Source organism: Ipomoea triloba, chromosome 4 (assembly GCF_003576645.1).
Source record: "Ipomoea triloba cultivar NCNSP0323 chromosome 4, ASM357664v1".
Classification (NCBI taxonomy): Eukaryota; Viridiplantae; Streptophyta; class Magnoliopsida; order Solanales; family Convolvulaceae; genus Ipomoea; species Ipomoea triloba.
In genome coordinates, this window is record NC_044919.1 from 35,588,007 (window position 1) to 35,611,474 (window position 23,468).

Sequence of the window (23,468 nt, forward strand, 5' to 3'; positions counted from 1 at the left end):
GATGTGAAAATATGGTAACAGATCTTCTAATATCTTGGAGTGTGCAACTGCCAAGTAATGCCAATTGGGTACCCGAATTGAAGCTGGTATCAATCAATTATTAAAACTAAAAAAAAAAATGTGGTAGTAAAAAATAATTTAAAAAGAAGAAGACAAAGATTTCACATCGTGATTGCTTAACAACCAGGGTTCTGTTCAGTCCGTCTGAGAGACTGAGACGCTGGCTCCCACCACTAAGCAAAATGATTGATTTTAATGTGCTCGTATTTTTTTTGAAAACGATTTTACAATGTGATATTATTATTTTTTTTTTTTGAAAACGCAATGTGATATTATTAATTTTTAACAATACAACAAGTAATATGAAAATTGTTTTCCTTATTTTAGTTTCCATCTTTTTTAAGTGGCTAGTATTGCCTAGTCAAGTGGCGTTGTGATTTTTTAAAATTAAAGATCATAAGTTTGAACCTCGGTGGGAGAAGATATTAATTTGGTGGCATGCAAATCAAATATCTAATAATTATTAAATAATGTATATTCATTATATTAAAAATAAATAGTTATTTATGGCCCACAATATAATTTGCCTCTTACCATTGTATTTAAGACTTGCTTAGTTGCTTCCAGTTGTTATGCCGTGGACCAGGTCCACCTTGCAAGGTGGACCTGGGTCTACATTCACATACACTATACTTTACATTCACAATTTGTAAATTCCACATTCACACATTACAGGATTATATGTTTAGTAACTATATTACCACTGTTATGCATTCACACATTCAAAACTCTATATTCACAGGTCCTATACTCCACATTCACAACTTGAGAACTCCACATTCACACATTACAGGGCTACAAGTTGCTAGAACTTCTTAACTCTATTATAGATTCACACATGCATAACTCTACATTCACGATTTCTATACTCCATATTCACAATTTGAAACCTCCACATTCACACATTTCTGGGCAACTCTACATTCACACAATCATAAATCTACATTCACGATTTCTATACTCTACATTCACACTTTGAAACCTCTACATTCACACATTTTTGGACAACTCTTCAGCACTATGTTTACTATTTTTTTATTTTAAAAAGAGACAAAAACGACGTAGTTTTGGACACAGGTCCACATTGCAAGGTGGACCTGGGTCCACAGCATAATTTGCCAGTTGCTTCTAGCAACATGATTGGGTTTAGAATGGATTTTTTTGGTGCAGAAATATAATTTGATGAGCTCGGGAATGAATGAATTGAGAAAAAAAATGACAGTAATGATATAAATATAAATGAATGACTTTGATAACTTTTACATAAAAAATCATGAATGCTTTTTTTTTTCTTTTTGGATAGGTCATGCTAAATTTCAAAAACCTATTTCTTAACTCATATACATCTTCTTCTTCTTCTTCTTCTTTTGTCACCCAGAGTTTTCACCATCGAACACAGTGATTAATCCCCTCATTGAATTGCTCGGTGATTTAGAGTTGCTCGATTGTTCCATACCTAAAATCAAGAATCAAACCATTGACCTTTGATTAAGCACAAATGAATATCTTCCGATCAACCACACCTCAGGTTAAGTGATATGCATTCTGAGTCAGCAGTCTGTCGGGTAGCAACATATCTCTGTCTCACTTCTCCTATGCCACAGCCACCTCCATGTTCTAAGCTCATGCAAATTGCTTTGCTTCTCACCCCAGCTTTCAATGGATTAGATTTCGCCAACTATGTAACTGTGCAAGTGATCTCAAACATTCAAGAGCCCAAATTTGTTCATACCAACTCATTGGAAAGGATGGACTCACCTGAACAATATATAGGCAAACAGTCCACTTAAACTACACTCAAACCAGGGGTTTTCTTCATCTTTTGGTCAGTCATTGATCTCCTCAGTGTTGCAACCCCCTGCCATTTCCCAGCAACAGCATAAACATTTGACAACAAAACATGGTCACCGGAGTTGTTAGGGTCCACCTCAGACAGCCTATCTTTCACCACCTCAGCTAACTGAACATCACCATAGAAGCTGCAAGCGCCCAGAAGTGTTCGCCAGATGATGGCATTGGGTGGGATAGGCATTTGGGTGATGAAATCATAGGCCTTCTTCAACTGCCCAGCCCTGCTGTACAGATCAACCATGCAACCATAGTGCTCCATATCTGGCTTCATGCCATATTCTCTGCTCATTCTATCAAAAATGTGTTGCGCTTCTTGGATCAGACAGGCATGGCTGCAAGCGTACAGGATTGAAACGAAGATGACCCCATCAGGTTTAGTTCCCGTGGATTCCATCTTGTTGAAAAGTTGCATCGCCTCCTCGACATGGCCTTGCATTACTAGCCCTGTGATCAGACAAGTCCAAGAAATGACACTCTTCTTCCCCGGGATTCTCTCGAAGATTAAGCGAGCCATTGCCACATTCCCACACCTAGCATATGTATCCAGAAGTGCATTGTTCACTGATGTAATCCACATCATCCCAGCTTTCTCTATAAATCCATGGAGAGTTTTTGCAAATTCAAACTCCCCAGCTTGGGCACAGGCTGATAGAACCCCTGTCAAGCTCACCTCATTTGGAGTCCATCCTTCCCTCCTTAATTCCCTGAAAAGCTTAAATGCTTCGTCAAAATAGCCATTACATGCAAACCCAAAAATCATAGTGCTCCAAGAAACACTATCTCTTGTTGGCATTTGAGCGAAAATGGTCTTGGCACAATCCAGTTGGCCTGCTTTAGCATACCCAGCAAGCATCAGATTCCAAGATGTCAAGTCTCTTAACGGCATTAAATCGAACACTCCGTCTGCGCCCTTCAAATCCCCACCCCGTAAATAAGCCGTGAGAATGGCATTCCAGGCAACCACATTCGGTTCAGGCATTTCATCAAACACATTCCAGGCAAGCCCAATAGTTCCGCACTCAGCGTACATGCTGATCGTTGTAGTCCCCACAAACAGATGGCGATCGAGACCACGAGCCAAAGCTTGACAATGCAGCTGAGATCCACTCTTCAAGCTCCTCATATTCGCGGCAGCTTTGAGCGTAAAAGCGAAAGAGAAGCTATCGGGAGGGAACTCCGAGCTTCGGAGCATGCAGACGAAGGTTTCCAGGGAATCCTGTGGGGAATCGGACTCAGCGAGCCCGCGGATGAGTGTGTTGTACATGAAGACGTCTGGGTTTGGAATGTGGAGGAAGAGGCGGCGAGCGTAGTCGAGCGCGTCGGCTATATTCACCGCGGACTGAATGAGGAGCTTTCCGGCGATGAATTGGTCGGATTCGAGACCGGCCTTGCACACGTAGGCGTGGAGTTGCTTCACGCTTTTCAGAGTCCTGCAACTGCCCAAGAGCGAAAAGATTAAACTTCCGGCGCCGCTGTTCATTTATGCCTGCTGCATTTTCAAGAAGTAACAGCATATACAAGCAATCTTATATCCAAAATGTTCATTCTCCTAAAAGCTTAAATCACAGTGGATCTGTTCACTTTGAATATAATTTTAAAACTATTAAATTTCAAATATTGATCTCTTCTTTCAAATACTGTCTACTGAACCAATGAGTTAAGTGAAAATCATCCTAAAAATCACTTTGAAGTTCTACACTCTTTAGTCCTTAAAAAGGTCAGAGTTCAAAACTCCCTCTCATCGTCGTCGAGGTTTAAAATCTCCTTTCATACCAATATAGTAAGCACTAAGTGCCTCTTATAGTTAGGACCTAATGAAATAAGATTACAACTCCTATCCACTCATTAGTAAAAAAGGCTCTTTGAGAGTGGCTGCATCTGCTGAAGCTAAGATGCACAAGGGGGCAACCCAAAATCAAATCTATGATCAAAGCTGACTATTGAAAGACATTCTATTCTGTTCAAGGCTATCTCTACTTAAATTCATATTAAGATTACCACAAACACATTAGGTAACACAACAAAAATTCTGATTAGTCAAAAAACTTCTCATAACTTCAACAGAAAAACACGGGCTGTTTAAGCAACATGATTCTATCTTCTAAGCTAACAAAATCCTTAAAATGAAGTTCTCCAACATCATAAAATTGTTTTCTGTTTCCAAAGTGACAAGCCACACCTCATTCTTCACTTTTTGATATTTTTATTTTGGATGTTAGACAAGGACCTCATTCTTCATCCTCTTCGTCACCATCACCCCCAGCAGCCTTCTTTGCGGCTGCCTTCTGGTTCTTTCTCTTCACTCTGCCAGGGCGTCCACCGCCGAAAGGACTAGAGAGAGAGAAATCAATGTGTTTCTGGGAGTCCACTCTAACCATAAATGAGGGAACATTCACCACCTGCCTTCCAACCCTGAAGTTAAATCAAAACAAACACATTTACAAACAAATATGGAGAAATGTAGGCCCATGTAATTTGAAAAATCTAAAACCTAGTTAAAGCCGTAAAGTTTACATAACACGGCTCATTACCCACAAGATGAAACAATTCTAATTTGTAAACACAATGAAAACCAGTAATTAGTATTTAGTAATAGTAAGATATTGCTAGTATTCATCAGCAAAGAGTTGTCATTTCCTTTCAAAATCAGTGGCACAAAAAATTAACATCTTTTGCAGCATCTATCTGGTAGTATTACAAAGACACCATTACTGGTAGTATTCCTTTATTAGGCCAAGGAGTTCAAACTTTAGTCCAAATAAATAGAATCCTCAAATAGTATTGCAAGACCTGTAATATCTTTTCCAGACCAAGGTGATGCAAAAAACACATATTTCTTAAGGAGTATATGCAACAAGCATTCTATACCGGTAATTCCTTTAAACAGACACACTGCATCAGATAAAAAGTTCCGGAGTATGTTTTAACATGTTATGATATACATAGAGAGCATATTCAGAACTATGCCACGATTAGAATGTTATATTTACCTGATATGCTTTTGCCTAATTAGAACTCTGGCATGATGGATTGATTTTGCCATGCCAGCCTTGAAAACAAGAGTTTGGAGACGGCGTTCAAGGAAGTTCTCCACAGTGAGGGCAAGGACATAATCAAGCTTGTTCTGGCTCTCATCCAGCAAACCATACCTGTTCATTCTCCTCAGGAGGGCATCGCCCTCAAAAATACGGCGTGGGTCCTTCTCATCAAGAGTAAGAAGCATTCTTGCATTATTCCTGATTCGGCTCAAAGCATACTGTACTCTCCAAAGCTCCCTCTTGCACCTAAGACCGTACTCACCCACAAGTTTCAACTCCGCATCCAAACGCTCTTTCTCATATGGACGTCGAGGCTTCTTGAATGTCTTACCATCTACAGTTCATAGCATACCATAAATAAGGTAAAATATAATCTTAAAAAAGCTAGTAGTTACAAACTATCTAACTTTTTTCATTAACATAAGATCTGGATGACAGAGCAGACCAAAAGTGGCTCAAAAAATCATCAAAAAATATTGACCAGCAACTACATTCTAAACCTATTGGGAAACACAATCAGATGGGTAGAATAACAACTACACTTTTCATTTTTTTTTCAATTTACCAAAGATTATAGACGCATCTTAGACAAAAAACCGTCCATTTGCCTTCATGGAAAGATTTTAAAATTTATAAAAATGAAAGTGGAAAATAAATTAGTTCGTGATACTTGTTTAGTTCAAGTATTTCCAGAGGCATGATGAATTGCACGCGTTGATATGCAATCAAAATTAAAACAGGTACGGAGTATTAAATTTACCACCAGAAACTACGCTTTTCAGTAAAAACGCAATGGCCTCGATTATTATACATTTAACAGAGAGTAATTAATAAATTCCTATACTGAACGAGATGAACAAAAACAATAAAATACACAAGCACGCAAAATGATTCAGATCATGCCAAAAGCAAAAGTGAATGCATACAGACGTATATAGGAGATAACATATAGAGAAGAGAACTGACAGTTGCGATAAAAGGAGACGTGAACCATGCTGCTAAGCCGGACACGACGGCGTGATCCTCAGTCCGGTGCTCAATGTGCAATCTGAGAGTGGAGACTAGGGTTTCCACTGAAGAAGCGCGGCGAGAGTGCTGTTTGAGTTTATGTTCTATCTACGTCTTAACAAGGAGGAATTCACGGGATTTTACTTGGGCCATACGGTTTTTTTAATAATCCGTATTCTAGCCCAATAAAACTGTTATAAGGCCTTTGGATCATGTTCATTTATCCTGCTTTATAATTACAACACAAAAACATGAAAGCTCATGTCCAATATTAAAACCCACAATCATATTGAGAATGTGCATTTGCTAAATTATAAAGTGCATTTCATTATATGTAAACACACTCAAAATTTGTAACTTTAAAATTGAATTGTGCAAAATTATAAAAAGCATCTGATGATATGTAAAATTGCATTCAAGACGGTTAGTTATCATATGTACTTTTGCATATCATCGTACATACGTTGTAATTTTGCATATTCCACTCACTTAATCTCTTTCGGGCTTTGTGACCTAATTCTTAATATTACAAATGGTACTACTTATGTTATAAAGTTTTAGTCAATTACTCCGTAGATGATTGGATGCGGTATATTGAATTGGATGCTTTAAAAGAATGACACTAGCTAAATCTTGTTAGGTATTAGATAATTAGATTCTCTCTAAAAGGGACACATTTTATGAGCAAATACAATGGTTTTATCAACAACATGGGGCATTTATAGTATTCTTTGTTAGTACACTTGCAACAGTGACATATGATTTTGTGAGTAAAGCAATGCTTTTTATTTTGAAATGCGACATTCTGTACTGAATAAAATTGGAATAATATAATAAGTCACATCTACATCATGTAAAGCTAACAAATTAAAATTACACTACATATATTATAAAATTGACTTTATTATTTTGCACTATCATACTAATATGAATTATAAATATTATATTAAAATGTAAAATGGATCAAATTGGATAAAGTAACATCTATGTGCAATTTTATATTTAATCTAACTCACTAATCGCAAAAAATAGATTTTTATATCCAAATTAAACCAATAAATGCGAGTTGGATGAGATTGGGTACACATGGAATGAAGGTAAGTTGTCATTTTTCTATTATTTACTAAAGGAATAAGTGTCAAATAAGTTGTGTAACTGCACACCAAACTGCAATTAGGCCATCGAACTCAAAAATAATGTAATTCAAAACAAATTTATGCAATTCAATTCAAAATGACATATTTACCTGAAAGTACGTGGGTTGATGTCGCAGTTACCAATTTTAAAAATATTTTTTAAAAAAATACTTTTAAATAAAATAATTAATTATAATTAAAAAAAAAGCATGGGGAACGTAGCGGAAATTTTGGTACATTGGCTATGTTTGGCAAACCTAGCTGAAATGGTAGCTGAAAGCTGAAAAGCTATAAGCTCGAAGCTGAAATCTGAAGAGTTGTGAGCTAGTTGTTATGCTTAAAAGTGTTTGGTAAAATTAACTTTTTGATAAGTTGATAAATGTAAAAAGACTAAAAAGGACATCTACATAAAAGTTAAATAATTTTAAATTTAAATAGGTTGCGGTTTACATATTAAAATATAAAATAATGAAATCAATATAATTTAATAAAATATAAAGTAAGAACATATATTTAAAAATATATAAAGTAAAACAAAATATTTATAATTCATAAAATTAGTTCATACAAAAATTATTGTTAACACAAATATCAAATTAAAATTACAACGAAACATATTGAAGAAAAAATGCTAAAAGAGTTTTAATTGAGAAAGATAAATGATGTCATTTATTTAAAATAATAAGGATAAAGATGGAAAAAATTTAAGAAGCTACTAGCTTATTTTTGAAAAGCTACCTGAAGTAGCGTTTCAAAATAAGCTCTTATTTTAAGCTACTAGCTTATTTTGAGAGCATTACCAAACAAAGCTTATAAGTTATTAGTAGCTTAAAATAAGCTATAAGCTCTTAAATAAGCTCTGCCAAACACAGCCATTGACAAAACATGTGAAGCAATACGTAGCATGGGGAACTATTATTACTGATGCGGTGAATTCAGGAGGAAAGTAGGTATGTAGTACGCGTGATCTTATTATATTGCCCAAAACATAAAGATACGAGCCCGGGACTCAAGTAAGGCCGGGAATCGGTTCTCGTGCGTCTTTTGGGTAGCTAAAAGTCCCCTCTTCTCCATAAATGCGGGTATTTATAGGGGAGGCTCGAATTAAGAGTTCCGGGCCTTCGGCATGGGGTACACGTGGGGCGCATGCACTGTCGACCGCTACCCCCGCCTTACGGCCATACACCTGTCGGTAAAGAGGAAGGCCGCTGGGCTCCATGCTGACCGGCTAGTCCGGGAGGTCGGGAAGAGTCGTGAGGTCGGAGCAGCGTTGCCAGGTCGGGAAGGTGTCGTCGGCTCGTCTACCGTGCGCGGTAGGTATGGGAATTCGTATTACCCTATCAACTACCATACCATGTTTTCCTTTCCTATTCACTATAGCTAAATGACAAAATTGTATAAATAGAATATTTTGGCATCTGAATAAGTATGCAAGATTTGATTTTCACATCCTTAATTTGATAAAATAATATTCGCTAAGAGAAAACTTATGTAATTGTGAACCATCACCCTATAATATTAATACAAAAGAAATCATCTTTTTCTTGCATGCTATTATTACTTTTTTATTGTCATCTTTTAGGTTTAAGTTCTTTAATAGAATATTTAAGTTATCATGAGAATGCTAATTTATATAGCACCCTTAAGTCATCCAACTAACATTCAATGGGAAGTTTACTTCATCTAGACCTAATTCTTAATATAATAAATCGCACTCTCTTTTTTCTTAGTGTTACTGACTCTGTTACAATTTAGTATCTACTCATAATTACTTTCTCGAATCCATAATCTCTCATTTGGAAGAGTCACTTCGTACCACTAGACCACAAGGTCATTGGCTAAATCATCCTTCTTAGATTATAAATTAAAATCTTAGTCTCTTAGATGATTGGATGTGGTATGGTGAGTTGGATGCTATTTAAATTGGCACTAAATCTTTTTGGGTATTAGATAATTAGATTATGTGTTAAAGGGGACACATATTATGAGTAATACAATGGGTTTATGAACAACATGGATCATTTATAGTATTGTTTGTTAGTACAATTGCAACAGTGACACATTGATTTTTGTGAGTAAAGGAATGGCTTTTTGAAATGCCACATTCTCTAATCTCTACATAGATGGATGATCTGATATTCTGATCAGAGCAATTTGATCCACTAAAATTGATTCCATTTAGTGGATTGAGCATCACCTTGCATATTATTGCTACTTTACTTATAATAATATTCTCCTTCTCAAAAGTCTGGTAATTATTTTTTGAATTAATAATGAATTCGTTTAATGATTAATTAATACAAACATTAACTAACAAAGCATGACAATGTTATTATTGAATTTGTAGTCTAGTGACTTGAAATTGTTTTCTTGAATGGAATTTCATGGCTTCAATTCAAAAGGAAGAAAAGAAAAAAACAATATTGTTTGGTTTTTGAACATTACAAAGCTATTTGAACTACAAGGCCGAAAAAATTAGTGCGATTAAGGTACATGTATATCATATGCTATCACAAATTATTTAAACAAAACGTATAACAAATTATTTAAACAAAACGTAAGTAATTATTAATTGACTGTCTCACACATGTTTGTGAGCGTTTTAAAAATTTTTTTTTTCATATTAAATTAACTTTTTGTATGAGGTAGATATCACATCCTAAATGCTATACGCACATCACTCATGCGTTAGGTAAAGACCAAAAAAATGTAACGTAACCGTTTAAATTTTGAAAAGGTATTTTTAATTTACGGGTCTTTGTGTACAAATAGATAGTACCAACTAACTAATCAATACAATACTGCCAAAGACCTTGTGGTCTAGTGGCATCCGGTGTCCCGGTTTACCCTCTCACATGGATGATACGGAGGCAACTGTTGACTCTTTGTGCTTCAATAGGTTGAGAAAGTAGCTATGAACAGATACTACATTGTAATAGAGTCAGTATTACTCAAAAAAAAAAACTAATCAATACTAGTCCATTAATTATTTGCACCTCACTTTTATCACTTACCATAAATTGAATTGTGTCCATTTTATTCTCTAAACCCATTATGTATTACCACATCCATTATTCATATCAAATTTAGTTCGTTGACTAGCAAGTTCACATGCATACTTCTTCACCATTCAAATAATATATGAAAATTTGGATAATCTTTCAAGAATTCTTAACAAAACACACGTTTTCAAAAAAAAAAAAAAAAAAAAAAAAAAAAAAAAAAAAAAAAAAAAAAAAAAAAAAAAANAAAAAAAAAAAAAAAAAAAAAAACAAGCAAACAAAAAAAAAAACAAAAAAAAAACAAAACACACATTCGATACTTATTTTCTTACGGATTTAGAATATTATAGGTTGCCTGTAAAGTTGGTGGTCAATTCTACTTTTATTTACATACCAAAATTGATAATAAACAAATATTCAATATATTCTTTTACAAATACCAATAACACTTATTAATTAGCAACCTCGTCCAAGTTAATCGGGTTGCTGGCTTTGTAATCAGAAAGAGGGGACAATGAAAAGATTATGGAATAATGACCATCAATATATACTCTTCAGAATGTGGCATAGACATCCCAATTTTATGAACATATTTCTTAAAAGTAGATATATGCAGGGACTTAGTGAACACATATGCCGTTTAACACGCGTTTTGCACGGGTTGGGTGGGAGAAATCCCGACCTAACCCGTATTGGATATGGGTTAAACGGGTTGATGATGAACCCGGGTAACCCCGATACATTTTTTAAAAAAAAAAACCTAAATAAATTATAAATAAAATCCCTAAAAAATATATATATATAAACCAGACAACCAGTAAGGCCATAAAAGGGAATAAACCTAAAATCCCTAATTAGCTTAGCTTTAGTGTTCCACTCCTGCGGTTGTGACTACGAGTTTGCTACTCTACTCACTCTTTCTGGCGCGCGACGGCGGTGCTACATCGACGAGTTGGACGAGGACAACGACGGCTGGCTGCTCCACTGCTCCACTCCTCTAGACTCCACTACAGCACTGCAAAAATCGAGAACCACTACTCCACTACTCCGTGACTCTGTGGGGGACTGAGAGTTGTTCGGTTGCTCTATTGCTCTACGCCTCAACTGACCAGGTAAATAACTAAACACATTCACTAAACAATTTTTATTTTTTAGTAATTTATATTTTCTTTACTATTTTAATTTTTAAATACAAAACCACAATTCTACAAAATACAAATTATGCAATTTGTAAATTGTAAGTGGGAATTTATTAATTATAACAATTAAATAATTTTTTAAAAAAAAAACATTTAGATAAATATTTTTTTTTAAAAATTAATGCATGTTGACCTGTTTAGCGTGTCAGCCCGTATAGCATGGTTTATGTTGAGATTTTTCCGACCTGTATGAAAAACTGACCGGCCCGTTTTTGTCAACACCTGATGGGCCAACCCGTATGGGCCGGGCTGACCCGTATTGACAGCTCTACTCAAACACTACAACTGTACAACTCTACTCAAACACTACAACTATATTAATAATCCACTTAATTGTTTTAAAGGAAAATTGCACTTTTCGTTTGTGAAGGCTTTAATCTTTTTTTAATTTTTCATATCAAATTAACTTTTTGGATGAAGTAGATATCATGTCCTAAATGCTATACGCACATCACTCATGCGTTAGGTAAAGACCAAAAAAATGTAACGTAACCGTTTCAATTTTAAAAAGGTATTTTTATTTCACGGGTCTTTATGTACAAATAGATAGTACCAACTAACTAACCAATAATTATTTGCACCTCACTTTTATCACTTACCATAAATTGAATTGGTGTCCATTTTATTCTCTAAATCCATTATGTATTACCACATCCATTATTCATATCAAATTTATTCGTTGACTAGCAAGTTCACATGCATAATTCTTCATCATTCAAATAATATATGAAAATTTGGATAATCTTTCAAGAATTCTTAACAAAACACACGTTTTCAAAAAAAAAAAACAAAACAAAAAAAAAACAAAAACAAAAAACAAAACAAAACAAAACAAAGCAAAACACACATTAGATACTTATTTTCTTACTGATTTAAAATATTATAGGCTGCCTATAAAGTATAAAGTTGGTGGTCAATTCTACTTTTATCCACATACCAAAATACCAAAATTGATAATAAAACGAATATTCAATATATTCTTTTACAAATACCAATAACAATTGTTAGCAACCTCATCCAAGTTAATCGGGTTGTTGAATTTGTAATCAGAAGGAGGGGACAATGAAAGATTATGGAATAATGATCATCAATATATACTCTTCAAATGTGGCATACACATCTCAATTTTATGAACATATTTCTTAAAAGTAGATATAGGCAGAGACTTAGTCAACACATATGTCGTTTAACACATGTTTTGCACGGATTGGGTGGGAGAAATCCCGACCGACCCGACACGGCTGCTTAACCCGTATTGGATATGGGTTAAACGGGTTGATGAACCCGGGTAACCTCGTACATTTAAAAAAAAAAACCTAAATAAGTTATAAATAAAATCCCTAAAAAAATCTAAACCAGACAACTAGTAAGGCCGTAAAAGGGAATAAACCTAAAATCCCTAATTAGCTTAGCTATTAGCGTTTCACTCCTGCGGCTGCGACTACGAGTCTGCTACTCTACTCACTCACACCGGCACGCAACGGCGGTGCTACATCGACGATTTGGACGAGGAAAACGACGACTGGCTGCTTCACTCCTCTAGACTCCAATACAACACTACAAAAATCGAGAACCACTACTCCGTGACTCTGTGACTCTGTGGGGGACCGAGAGTTGTTCGGCTGCTCCACTGCTCTATGCCTCAACTGACTAGGTAAATAACTAAACACATTCACTAAACAATTTTTATTTTTTAGTAATTTATATTTTCTTTACTATTTTAATTTTTAAATACGAAACTACAATTCTACAAAATACAAATTATACAATTTGTAAATTGTAAGTGTGAATTTATTAGTTATAACAATAAAATAGATCTTTTTTAAAAAAACATTTAGATAAATATTTTTTTAATTAATGCATGTTGACCTGTTTAGCGTGCCAACCCGTATACCACGGTTTGGGTTGAGATTTTTTTGACCTGTATGAAAAACTTAGGAATGAAAAGTGAGCACAAAAGGACAACAAGTGCAACACTAATGATAACTTATGATGAAAAGTGAACAAAACCCGCAATCAGAGACAAATTCTAAAATTATCCTATTACTTAGAGACAAAAAATTGTAATTTTTCGTTGTTTTAAACATATAAATATTTTATAGGGAAAATGACACTTTTTCCTCCTATGTTATGTGCTTATGGCACTTTTTCCCCCTGTATTATTAAAGTGGCAGTTTTTCCCACTCAATTATTTTAAAAGTGGTAGTTTTCTCCCTTGTAATATTAAATTGACATTTTTGCCCTTAAAAACAACCATTTCATTTATTTTTATTCTCCAACCAATTATTACTAATATGTATGGAAGATCACAGTTCGATACGAACCTAATCGAACACTGTAGCAATTGAACTTAAATAGTATAGACGGTTACGGTTACGATTCAGAACCGAAAAAATAAAATAAAATAATTGTTGAGTTTAGACTATTTTTAAATTAGAAATAAAATTATAAAAATAAATAAATAAATAAGTTTTGATTGGCGGTTCAAAATCGAAATTGGAACCGAACCGTACCGATTTATCAAAATAAGTGTTTGATCATTTTTACTATATATGACTGCGGTTAAGTTCCGGTTCACGGTTCAATAATTATTTAATTTTATTTTTTCGGTTCTGAATCGTAACTAGAACCGTCCATACTATTTCGGTATGATTGCTACAGTGTTTGGTTAGGTTCGAACCGAATCGTGATCATCCATACCTATAAGTAATAATTTGTTGGAGAAGAAAAATAAATGAAATAATTATTTTTAAGGGTAACAATGTCAATTTAACATTTCAGGAGGAAAAACTGCCACTTTAATAACACAGGGGAAAAAAGTGCTATAAGCACATAACATAGGGGAAAAAAGTGTCATTTTCCCTATTTTATATTTTGTCTATTACTGGATTCCAAAGGTTTTCATGCCTGGGAAAAGAAAGTGGAGAAACTTTCCGGCAACGGCAGCCAAGAAGTATCGAGAGAACCGTCCGTGTCAAAACTGTCAAGTGTCAACCACGGCAAGTGCAATGCTATGTTGTTTCCTCAATACATCGGTTAGGACACATGTCATTTGCCGTATCACGACTTTGGTTTTCTGGGAAAATGGAAATCCTACAGTCCCTATAGGGGACCCAACTCTGGTCCATGCCTGCAACAAACTCTTCTCTCTCTGTCCAAACAGGAAAAACTACAAAAAACAAACAAAAAGTACTAAAAAGACCGTAATACTGCAGCAATTTACGCGCCACTAATCATTAATCAAACTAGCGTTTTAGGATTATTAGTGAATGCTAATGTAAGTTGTCATGTGTGGTTGAGGACTTTGAGGAAAAGGTACCATCTATGACACAAAAAACATTTCTGTCCATGAAAATTATCAAGATTCTGAGATGTGACATCATCTGTGTGGGTAAAGACTAACTAGGAGGTTTATGCATTTAATCCAAATTGGAGGCTTACAAATTTACACAATTATATAGCATCTGACCAGATAACTCCTTTAACCATCTTAATTGTGACAAAAAAGTAAAATCGTCCATTCCAGATGTTTTCACACCTAGACCCCACAGAATTGTGAAGGACTAAATCATAAATGCTCAACTAATTAATAAAGACTAGATTTTTATTTACTGCGAACCACTCACAAACTAGGTTTATGTGGCAAGTCTTCTGAGATCTGACTTCACAGTCTGGGTTGGCTTATTGGTCATCTTCCATCTTGGACAAGAATTTATACTGAGTTCATGCTTTTTCTTTCATCTTTTTAACAAAGAAAAGGTGGGTGTAAGGAAAAACATGCCACCCAGAATGATTTTTCTCAGCTATTTAAGCCTACTTATTTTGCAGTCTAGACATTTCACTTCAGAAATTCAACTTTTTTTTTTTTGGGCAGGAAAAGGAAGCTAAGGTGGCAGCTATTTGAAGGCTTTTAAAAGGATTTTGGGTGTTAGGAGAATGGCAGAGAAGGAAGTTGCATGTTCAGATAATGGGAAAATCCCTCTCTTCATTTTCTTCAGGGATGCAAGGTGAGAGTTTCTTTCATTCCCTTTCCCAATTCTTGATTGCATTGAATTACAAATATAATGAAAATTTTCTCCAGAATGGTTATTATATAAGGAAGAGGAGTGTTCTGTTCTGTGTATTTTGTTAACATATTTGAAGGTGAAAGCAGATCAATTTTCAAGCTAGATGAGCTGGGTGTTGAAATAGCCAGGATTGCCCTCCCTGCAGCACTAGCTTTGACAGCTGATCCTATTGCATCTCTGGTTGACACAGCTTTCATAGGCCAAATAGGTACTATATATGTTTCTTGATTTGTAAATCATTACTTACTTACATGGTTTTCAATAGAATATATACAAATCATTGCAAGGAAATTAAGTTTCGAGTGGAGGCCAGTAAAGGGTCAAGTCCATCAATTGGTAGCTAGAGGGATTATTGGACGGAAGCCAGTAAAGGGCAGTCCAGCACCCTGCCTCTCGAAAATGTGATGTCAGGGATAAAGTTGGGCATTCGTTATTAGCTATAGCTTTTTGGCGTAGTGATAAACGCTTGATCCTAACATGAAGTTTATTGTTTTGTACCATTCTATAAGTTCATGTACTAATGGTGCAGGCTCAGTTGAGCTTGCTGCTGTTGGAGTTTCTATTGCTGTGTTCAACCAAGTATCGAGAATCGCAATATTTCCCCTTGTCAGCGTCACTACCTCTTTCGTTGCCGAGGAAGATACTATCAGGAAAAGCGGCTCGATTTCACAGGACACTGAAAGTTTGGATGTAGGATCAATATCTGCAGGGAGTGAAAGTAAAAAGTTGATACCAGAAAATGGTATGCCAGCAGTCCATTTTGTGTTACCTATTGTTGTATGATCTGTTGAATTGGTTTGTTTGACTCGAATTGTCTCTGATCTGTTACTGATTAGGTTCTGAAGAGAGTGCATTTGCATCTGAACCGATTGCTAACGCCTTTGAAGTGGTAGCTCCTAACAACGAAAAGCGCTACATCCCATCAGCCTCATCAGCTCTGATCATTGGTGGCATCCTTGGCCTAATTCAAGCAGTGCTGTTGATCACGGGCGCAAAGCCCGTGTTGAAATTCATGGGGATCAAATCTGTGAGTTGGGCTTTAATTTGGGAGAGTGAGGGAACTGTGAAATTGTTCAAAATGATCGATTTTGAAGTGTGTTTTTGGCATTGACAGGGCTCACCGATGTTAAAACCTGCACAGCAGTACTTGGCGTTGAGGTCACTTGGCGCTCCAGCGGTTCTTTTGTCTTTAGCCATGCAGGGGGTTTTCCGAGGATTTAAGGACACGAAAACTCCCCTTTTTGCTACTGGTAAGCAGTTAAGAAAGGCGAAAACTAGCACTTAAGCAAATGAAACAGATGTAATTACTCTTCATTTCTAGCAGAAAGAAATGTGGGAATATTTCTCACTTGTGCTTTTTCTCTCTTTCAGTGGTGGGGGATTTAACCAACATAATTTTGGACCCTATATTTATCTTCGTTTTCCGTCTAGGCGTTCGAGGGGCAGCTATTTCCCATGTCATATCTCAGTAAGTTCTACAAGGCACATAAAGATACAGACTTGAGAATTGAGATGAAACTGCCAAAATAATTTCTCGTTTGAATTGCTGTTATAGGTACATTATTTCAATTATACTTTTTTGGAGATTAACGGAGCAAGTTGATTTAATTCCTCCTAGTCTCAAATACCTTCAATTTGGCCGATTTCTTAGAAACGGTGAGGCTTGTCTTGATGTTATTTGTCAATTTGAGTAATTGAAAGTTAATTAAACATATTCCACTTGCTTTAACTTATACTGAAAATTCAGGCTTTCTATTACTGATGAGGGTCATAGCCGTTACGTTCTGTGTAACCTTAGCTGCATCGTTAGCTGCCCGACTAGGATCAACACAAATGGCTGCGTTCCAGGTGTGCTTGCAGGTCTGGTTAGCGACGTCTCTTCTAGCTGACGGGTTGGCTGTAGCTGGACAGGTTAGAACTTATAAGTGACTCTCGTGCAAATCGACTACTAATTGTCTATTGAATTTGACCGTTGGTTTAACTGATGATTGTTACTTCTGAAGGCAATACTAGCGAGTGCGTTCGCTAAGAAAGAGTTTAGTAGGGCGGCTGCAACTGCATCCCGTGTGCTACAGGTGCGCCTTGCTTCATCGATCTGATATATGCTTTAGGCAATTAGGTGTCATCTAAATTTGGAAACATCGAAATTCTTGATGTTGCAGCTAGGAATAGCGCTCGGGCTGATCCTAGCCATGTTTCTTGGAGTTGGTTTACATTTTGGAGCAAGACTGTTTACGAAAGACGCCAATGTGATCAACCTTATTGCCGTTAGCATCCCGGTATTGTCTATTCTGTGAAAAGTTTACATCACATTTGAAAAACTGATATCTGGCTTAGCTTAACTAAACTTTCCCTTTTCTTGGCAGTTTGTTGCAGCTTCTCAGCCAATCAATGCCTTGGCCTTCGTTTTCGATGGAGTTAACTTTGGTGCATCTGACTTTGCATATTCTGCCTATTCCATGGTAAATCAGAAGAAAATTGTTACTCATACTAAAGATTTGCTAATAAAGCTGCTGGCTGCATTTGTATCTGCAGGTTACAGTGGCGATTTTCAGCATTATCTTATTGTTCATTCTTTCGTCGTGGTTTGGATTTGTCGGAATCTGGGTTGCACTAACCATTTATATGGGTCTGAGAGCCCTGGCTGGGTTCTGGAGGTGAGAATGTGCCTCGTTTGATCAACTCGTTATGCGTTTTTGATGAAAAATAAACGAGAAGTTCATCTTATTCCTTAAATATTTGCAGGATAGGAACTGGAACAGGTCCATGGAAATTTCTTAGGAGCTGAAAATCTCTTGCAACTCAAGAAGTGTATTAACTTTGAATAAAATTCTTGAGAGAAAAAGGATTTGATACAGAGAGACAGCTTTAGAAAACACCTAAAACTTTGTTAGGGAGAGGCAGCAATCTTCACTGATGTTAATGTAGAATGTTTGTGTTACAGTTGGACAGGCAAAAGTTACTCAAATGCTTTGGCAAAATGGTAATGCTGAAACATAAGCAATGTTGCAACATGGGCTTCAAAAGTTTTGAACTTAAAAGCAGCTGTTATTTTACCTTCATTTTTTTCTTGTTTGGTTGCTTAGAAATAGCCATATTTCAATAGTTTTTGAATAGAACATGGCATAGGCCTAAATGGGTGATGATGCTGCCTACGTCGGGAACGATGATATGCTATGTGACGATGGTACTATAGTCGTCGCAAAGCGACACGGCTTTGACCCCGCGGTTGATTGCTCGAGCTCTCGGATTCGGTCCACCTTGAGGGAATGAGGCCTTAAGCTCCAATCTGTCCCTGATCCCGTGGCGTGGCTCAACGGAAGCCTAACTGTCCCAAACCACTTTGCTAAGTCAGCCAAGTCAGTATACCCAGCAACACACTCGAATTGGACATCGTCATTTTCAATGCTCGATGCACCCATATGTATTATTATGTTATCATAACATCTATAACGAAATTCTTCGACACCTCTACTACTCTACTCATGTTCTTCCTTCTTGAAATAAAAAGGTTGAGAGTATTTTGATTCTATCAAGTGATTGAAAAGAGAAGAAAAAAATAATCTGTTCTTTATATTTCCTTTTTAGACATGACGACACTTAAATATAAACAACAATCAGATAGTATTATAATAACATCAAATGAATATTATTGCTATAAAATATTAATATCAACTAATATATTACTTTGTAACACTTTTCTAATAATTTTATTAAATGATTGAAGGAGAATTATCACGTTTGTAATCAACTATTTGTAGCACAAATAGAATGTACCAAGTGCAAGCGTTATCCTTAATTCCTTTGCATTAGTCCTAGGATATTTATAATTCTTTTGGGTGTAGACTAAGATTTTTACAGTCAAAAATAATAATTAATCCCCTGGATGAAATGTAAGCAACTCTATTAGTCTTAGGATATATATTAATAAAACACCCAATTGACCCAAGTATACAATGTAAGTATTAACGACGTCGTTTTGTAGGAGCACCTTTCATAATTCATAGCATTGGAACCCCCATATTGCGCCTCTGCTTCTTTGCTAGAAACCGAAGAACAGGAACAGGAACGAAGAAGGAAGAACCCTAAAAAGAAAACCTCAGACACGGACAGGGGATCGGTTAGTGCTGCGGGAACCATCATTGCTTACAAAATGTATTACAGAGGGTAGGAACTACGAGCTCTTTCTCCTTCATTTTCTTTCAAGATTTCCTTTGTTTTTTCCCACAATTTTATTTGTGTAATGTATTTTCTTTTAATCACACATTTCGATCTGGGTATTGCTTTGATTGTAGTAATTTAATCCTTTTTTTTTATTGATTCTGCGCTGTTTGGTATGAAATTTTTTAAATCTTTTTGACTGGAATTTGATGTCATGCTAACATCTTTCGTATGGAGTTGTAATTCCCATAAACTGAGGTGCTGATTTCATAGTCGTAGCAGATTCTGAGCTCTGTTCTTGGCTACGGAGTATTTACATGCTTAGTTTTTTTTTTTTTTTTTTTTTTTTTTTTTTTTTTTTTTTTTTTTTTTTGTTCTTTAAAAAAAAAATCTAATCTTTTCTCCTTTAATTTTTATTCGTATTTACATGAGTCAGAAAATAGGTTAACTGCTAAACACCGAAAATTAGATTTTATTTTTTCTGAAGGTTTTGTGCAGTGTTTGTGCAGTGTAACTTGGAAAAATAGAATGCAGTCTGATATTTATGGTATTTAATTATGTGTTTAATGTGGATATGAATAGGTAGGCATATGCTTATTATTTTTTACCTTTGTCCATTTTGATAGTTTTGGGTTGAACTATTCCAGAAAGCCCTTGTCTTTTGTTACCAGGGGACTAGTGTATGCAGTGGCATTAAACTTTAAACTGTTTTCCTTGTGATATACAGAAGAATTATGGATGGTGGTGATGCTCGAGAAATGGGTCTGAAAAGGCAGCGCGTAATGGATCAAGGTTCCTCTTATTACTCGATTCCGCCCGGGTCGAGTTATGTGTACAATCCTGCTCCTCCCGCTCCTGCTGAATACTCTTATATTGGCCAGCCTCCGCCTTTCCCTGTTGTTCGACTTCGTGGCCTCCCATTTGATTGCACGGAGGGTGAGATAGCGGATTTCTTGCATGGTCTGGATGTAGTTGATGTGCTTCTGGTCCACAAGGGTGGAAGATTTACAGGGGAAGCTTATTGTGTTTTGGGATACCCCCTTCAAGTTGATTTTGCTCTTCAGAGGAATAGGCAGAACATCGGTAGAAGATATGTTGAAGTTTTTAGGAGCAAGAAGCAGGAATACTATAGGGCTATAGCCAACGAACAATCGGATGGTTGCAGTAATTCTGTTCCAAGGGCTAGATCTTCTGAAGATGGGAAGGACTTGGCAGAACATACTGGAGTTTTACGGCTAAGGGGACTGCCATTCTCGGCTAGCAAGGAAGATATTATTGAGTTCTTCAAGAAATTTTCACTTCCAGAGGACTCGATTAATATAATTGCTAATTCAGAGGGAAGGCCAACTGGAGACGCATTTGTGGAGTTTGCAGATGCAGAAGATTCAAGAGCTGCAATGGCCAAGGATAGGATGACAATAGGGACTCGCTACATTGAGCTTTTCCCATCATCTCATGAAGAGTTGGAGGAAACAGTCTCAAAGGGCAGGTGACAATTTTCTTCTTTTCTCGCTTATCCCTCCTCTTTTTCCTATTCATTGCTTGTTAGTTTTCACTTTGAGATTTTTTTGTCGCCTTTCACTTGACACTAAGTTCATTCCTTTAAATTGAAACTAATACTGAATGATTAGTTAGGATTTACTTCTCAATTATACTTATCACGATTTTGTGGTCTCCTCTAGGTTTGAAAACTATTTAGATTCAGTGTTGTAAAACTTGGCCTAGGTAGCCGCCTAGGTGCTAGGGCCCCCCTAGGCCGAAACATAATAGGCAATAGGCACCATTTTAGTTGGCCTAGTCGGTGTACTTGGTCGATTTTTTTTTTCTTTTTTCTTTTTTAGGGTTTTGCTCAAAGTGACGTAGCTTTGAGTGAAACAACCGTAATATTGTTTGGACAAGGCGACATAGTAAATTGAAACTCAGAACCAAATTGGAAAATCAAACAAAATTACAAAATTCTACTCACCCTTCACCACTTCCGTCAGCTAGTTGCTTGAGGTGTGACAGTTGCTGAGATGCCATTGATCACCGCTCACCTGTCATCGCTCACCAGTTGTTTCTTGCTTGTTGTCGCCGCTCACCCATTGCCGCTCACCAGTCAGCCACAACTTTCGAGGGTTTTCACCTTTTTCTTTTGACGTTTTGGGCCTTTTTGGCAATTTGACTTTTACTTTGTTAATATATGTTATTATTTAAAAGTTAAAACCCTACTTAAGGCTATAAATAGCCATTTGACTTTTACTTTGACAATTGGGACTGCAGTTTTAATTAAAATTTCCATAACACCAAAACAAATCATAATGTCCTTTTCGCAACCATTTTTTAATGACTGATATTCAGAATAGATATAATTCAGGGAGCTTCATTGGTTTCTTCTTAAAGATGGATCAAGAATTGGTGTATGCATTTAAGGAACAAAGAACTCAATATTTAGTGGCAATAGGCAATGGCTATTATTAAATTACCTGGTAAATAAAGAAGAAAGCTATGACCTCTGCCATAGATTCTATCTGATCAACTTTATGTAATACCAACTTATTATGTTTTTTTATTTTTCTTCTGTATTATGCTCTGATATGTAGAATGCATATATAGAAACTTATTGAAATGGCTACAATAAATGAAACTTATCTAGAGCATTATGAGTAATAGTCTTTCGTTTAAATTTGTGTCATTTCACGCTTTAATAGAGAGGGCTAACATGTAATTTTATCATTCAAGTCTCTTTCCCTAACATGTAGTTTCTCTCCTTCTCTTATGAACTCTTTTAATTGAATAATGAAATTACATGTTTGCCATATGTATTAAATGGTGGAAATGACAAAATTTTAAAAGGACTAATTGTGACGAACAAATGAAAGTCGGGGATATAATGTGGCAGAACTAAAAGAGTAGGACTAAATGTGTCAATGCCACAATAGCGAAGGACTAAAAGTGGAATTTGCTATATTTTTTTTAATTGCCATAATAATGGCAATAGTTAATTTCTTTCAAGAAAAATACACTAGTTATTTATCAAAAGGTTATGGTGTTGAATATTGATCTAGGTTACCAGAAAATAATGTAATTGCATCTTGCATGGTTCAGCTTTCATGATTACTCCTTATATGTCAAGAATAAGAACAAAGACGAACTATATGTATGTATATTGGAATCCAAGATATTCTGGTTCAAGTTACTGATGAACAATGTGTGAGCCACGTGTCACTTCTTGTCTAATTTGGTGTAGGGCATGAATGCAGTTCCGATTTGGTTTCCAATAGGCAATAATTTGTGATCTGGCTGGGTCCTTAGAATCGGTCGAGTAGCTTCATATCCATTGTACCGTCATTTATTGCACTGCAGCATTGGGTTATAGATGACTTGTTTGAAAAATCGTTTCATTATAGTTTGTCAATCCCTATTTGAGTGGAATGGCTTTAACTTTACTTGTTTTGAAACCAGAATATTGCAGAAACCTTCAGACGGGAAGGACCTGACTGAAGTGACCCCTGTTCTGCGAATGAGGGGACTACCATATTCAGCAGCGAAGGATGACATTATTGAATTCTTCAAAGATTTTGTTTTGTCCGAGGAATCGGTTCATATCACTCTAAATTTCGAAGGGAGGCCAACCGGGGAAGCTTTTGTGGAGTTCGCCAATCCTGAAGATGCAAAAGTGGCGCTAGCAAAGGATAGGATGTCACTAGGCAGTCGTTATATCGAGCTTTTCCCTTCATCACCTGAGGAATTGAACGAGTCGCTCTCGAGGGGAAGATGATAGACTTTAGCTCAGCACTACTTGTGATGTAATTTAAGAACCTTAATTTTGTTTCAGTATTTCTCTCAAAACCAATAATATGAAGTTATAGACCTTAATAGCAGAGATACATGGATGTTCTAGAGGTTAATATATGTTATTAGTGTTATGGCACTTTGGTCATATCACTCAGTTTTGGTACCATTA

The 23,468-nt window shown here is 36.0% G+C and overlaps 4 protein-coding genes across 4 annotated transcripts; 2 read left to right on the forward strand and 2 right to left on the reverse strand.

Moving 5' to 3' along the window:
* Positions 1-1,350: 1,350 nt before the first annotated feature.
* On the reverse strand, positions 1,351-3,405 carry LOC116015601 (pentatricopeptide repeat-containing protein At1g74630). The gene is made up of 2 exons (XM_031255708.1): positions 1,819-3,405; positions 1,351-1,746 (listed from the first exon to the last, which is right to left on the reverse strand). Exon 1 carries the CDS (start codon positions 3,389-3,391, stop codon positions 1,847-1,849), a length of 1,545 nt encoding a protein of 514 aa, XP_031111568.1. The 5' UTR covers positions 3,392-3,405; the 3' UTR covers positions 1,351-1,746; positions 1,819-1,846.
* Positions 3,406-3,885: 480 nt separating this feature from the next.
* Positions 3,886-6,053, reverse strand: LOC116015304 (40S ribosomal protein S9-2-like). Its single transcript, XM_031255347.1, has 3 exons — positions 5,916-6,053; positions 4,902-5,283; positions 3,886-4,323 (listed from the first exon to the last, which is right to left on the reverse strand). Exons 1-3 carry the CDS (start codon positions 5,941-5,943, stop codon positions 4,140-4,142), a joined length of 594 nt encoding a protein of 197 aa, XP_031111207.1. The 5' UTR covers positions 5,944-6,053; the 3' UTR covers positions 3,886-4,139.
* Positions 6,054-14,935: 8,882 nt separating this feature from the next.
* Positions 14,936-18,829, forward strand: LOC116015356 (protein DETOXIFICATION 42). Its single transcript, XM_031255395.1, has 14 exons — positions 14,936-15,053; positions 15,169-15,301; positions 15,448-15,569; positions 15,891-16,103; positions 16,198-16,388; positions 16,476-16,611; positions 16,733-16,829; positions 16,917-17,017; positions 17,109-17,272; positions 17,365-17,436; positions 17,524-17,640; positions 17,728-17,823; positions 17,897-18,018; positions 18,107-18,829. The coding sequence occupies exons 2-14, from the start codon at positions 15,231-15,233 to the stop codon at positions 18,147-18,149; spliced, it is 1,545 nt and encodes a 514-aa protein (XP_031111255.1). The 5' UTR covers positions 14,936-15,053; positions 15,169-15,230; the 3' UTR covers positions 18,150-18,829.
* Positions 18,830-19,378: 549 nt separating this feature from the next.
* LOC116014829 (heterogeneous nuclear ribonucleoprotein F-like) lies at positions 19,379-23,468 on the forward strand. The gene is made up of 3 exons (XM_031254786.1): positions 19,379-19,528; positions 20,250-21,011; positions 22,967-23,468. Exons 1-3 carry the CDS (start codon positions 19,515-19,517, stop codon positions 23,280-23,282), a joined length of 1,092 nt encoding a protein of 363 aa, XP_031110646.1. The 5' UTR covers positions 19,379-19,514; the 3' UTR covers positions 23,283-23,468.

Excerpts from the sequence above, each read along its gene's own strand:
- LOC116015601 (XM_031255708.1), bottom strand. The coding sequence starts at position 3,391 with ATGAACAGCGGCGCCGGAAGTTTAATCTTTTCGCTCTTGGGCAGTTGC.
- LOC116015304 (XM_031255347.1), bottom strand. The coding sequence starts at position 5,943 with ATGGTTCACGTCTCCTTTTATCGCAACT. Across the intron at positions 5,284-5,915 it reads CGTCTCCTTTTATCGCAACT|ATGGTAAGACATTCAAGAAG; the intron begins GTCAGTTCTCTT and ends TATGAACTGTAG. Across the intron at positions 4,324-4,901 it reads ATTAGGCAAAAGCATATCAG|GGTTGGAAGGCAGGTGGTGA; the intron begins GTAAATATAACA and ends ATTTAACTTCAG.
- LOC116015356 (XM_031255395.1), top strand. The coding sequence starts at position 15,231 with ATGGCAGAGAAGGAAGTTGCATGTTCAGATAATGGGAAAATCCCTCTC. Across the intron at positions 16,104-16,197 it reads AAAGTTGATACCAGAAAATG|GTTCTGAAGAGAGTGCATTT; the intron begins GTATGCCAGCAG and ends GTTACTGATTAG. Across the intron at positions 17,824-17,896 it reads CATATTCTGCCTATTCCATG|GTTACAGTGGCGATTTTCAG; the intron begins GTAAATCAGAAG and ends TTGTATCTGCAG.
- LOC116014829 (XM_031254786.1), top strand. Across the intron at positions 21,012-22,966 it reads GAAACAGTCTCAAAGGGCAG|AATATTGCAGAAACCTTCAG; the intron begins GTGACAATTTTC and ends TTTTGAAACCAG.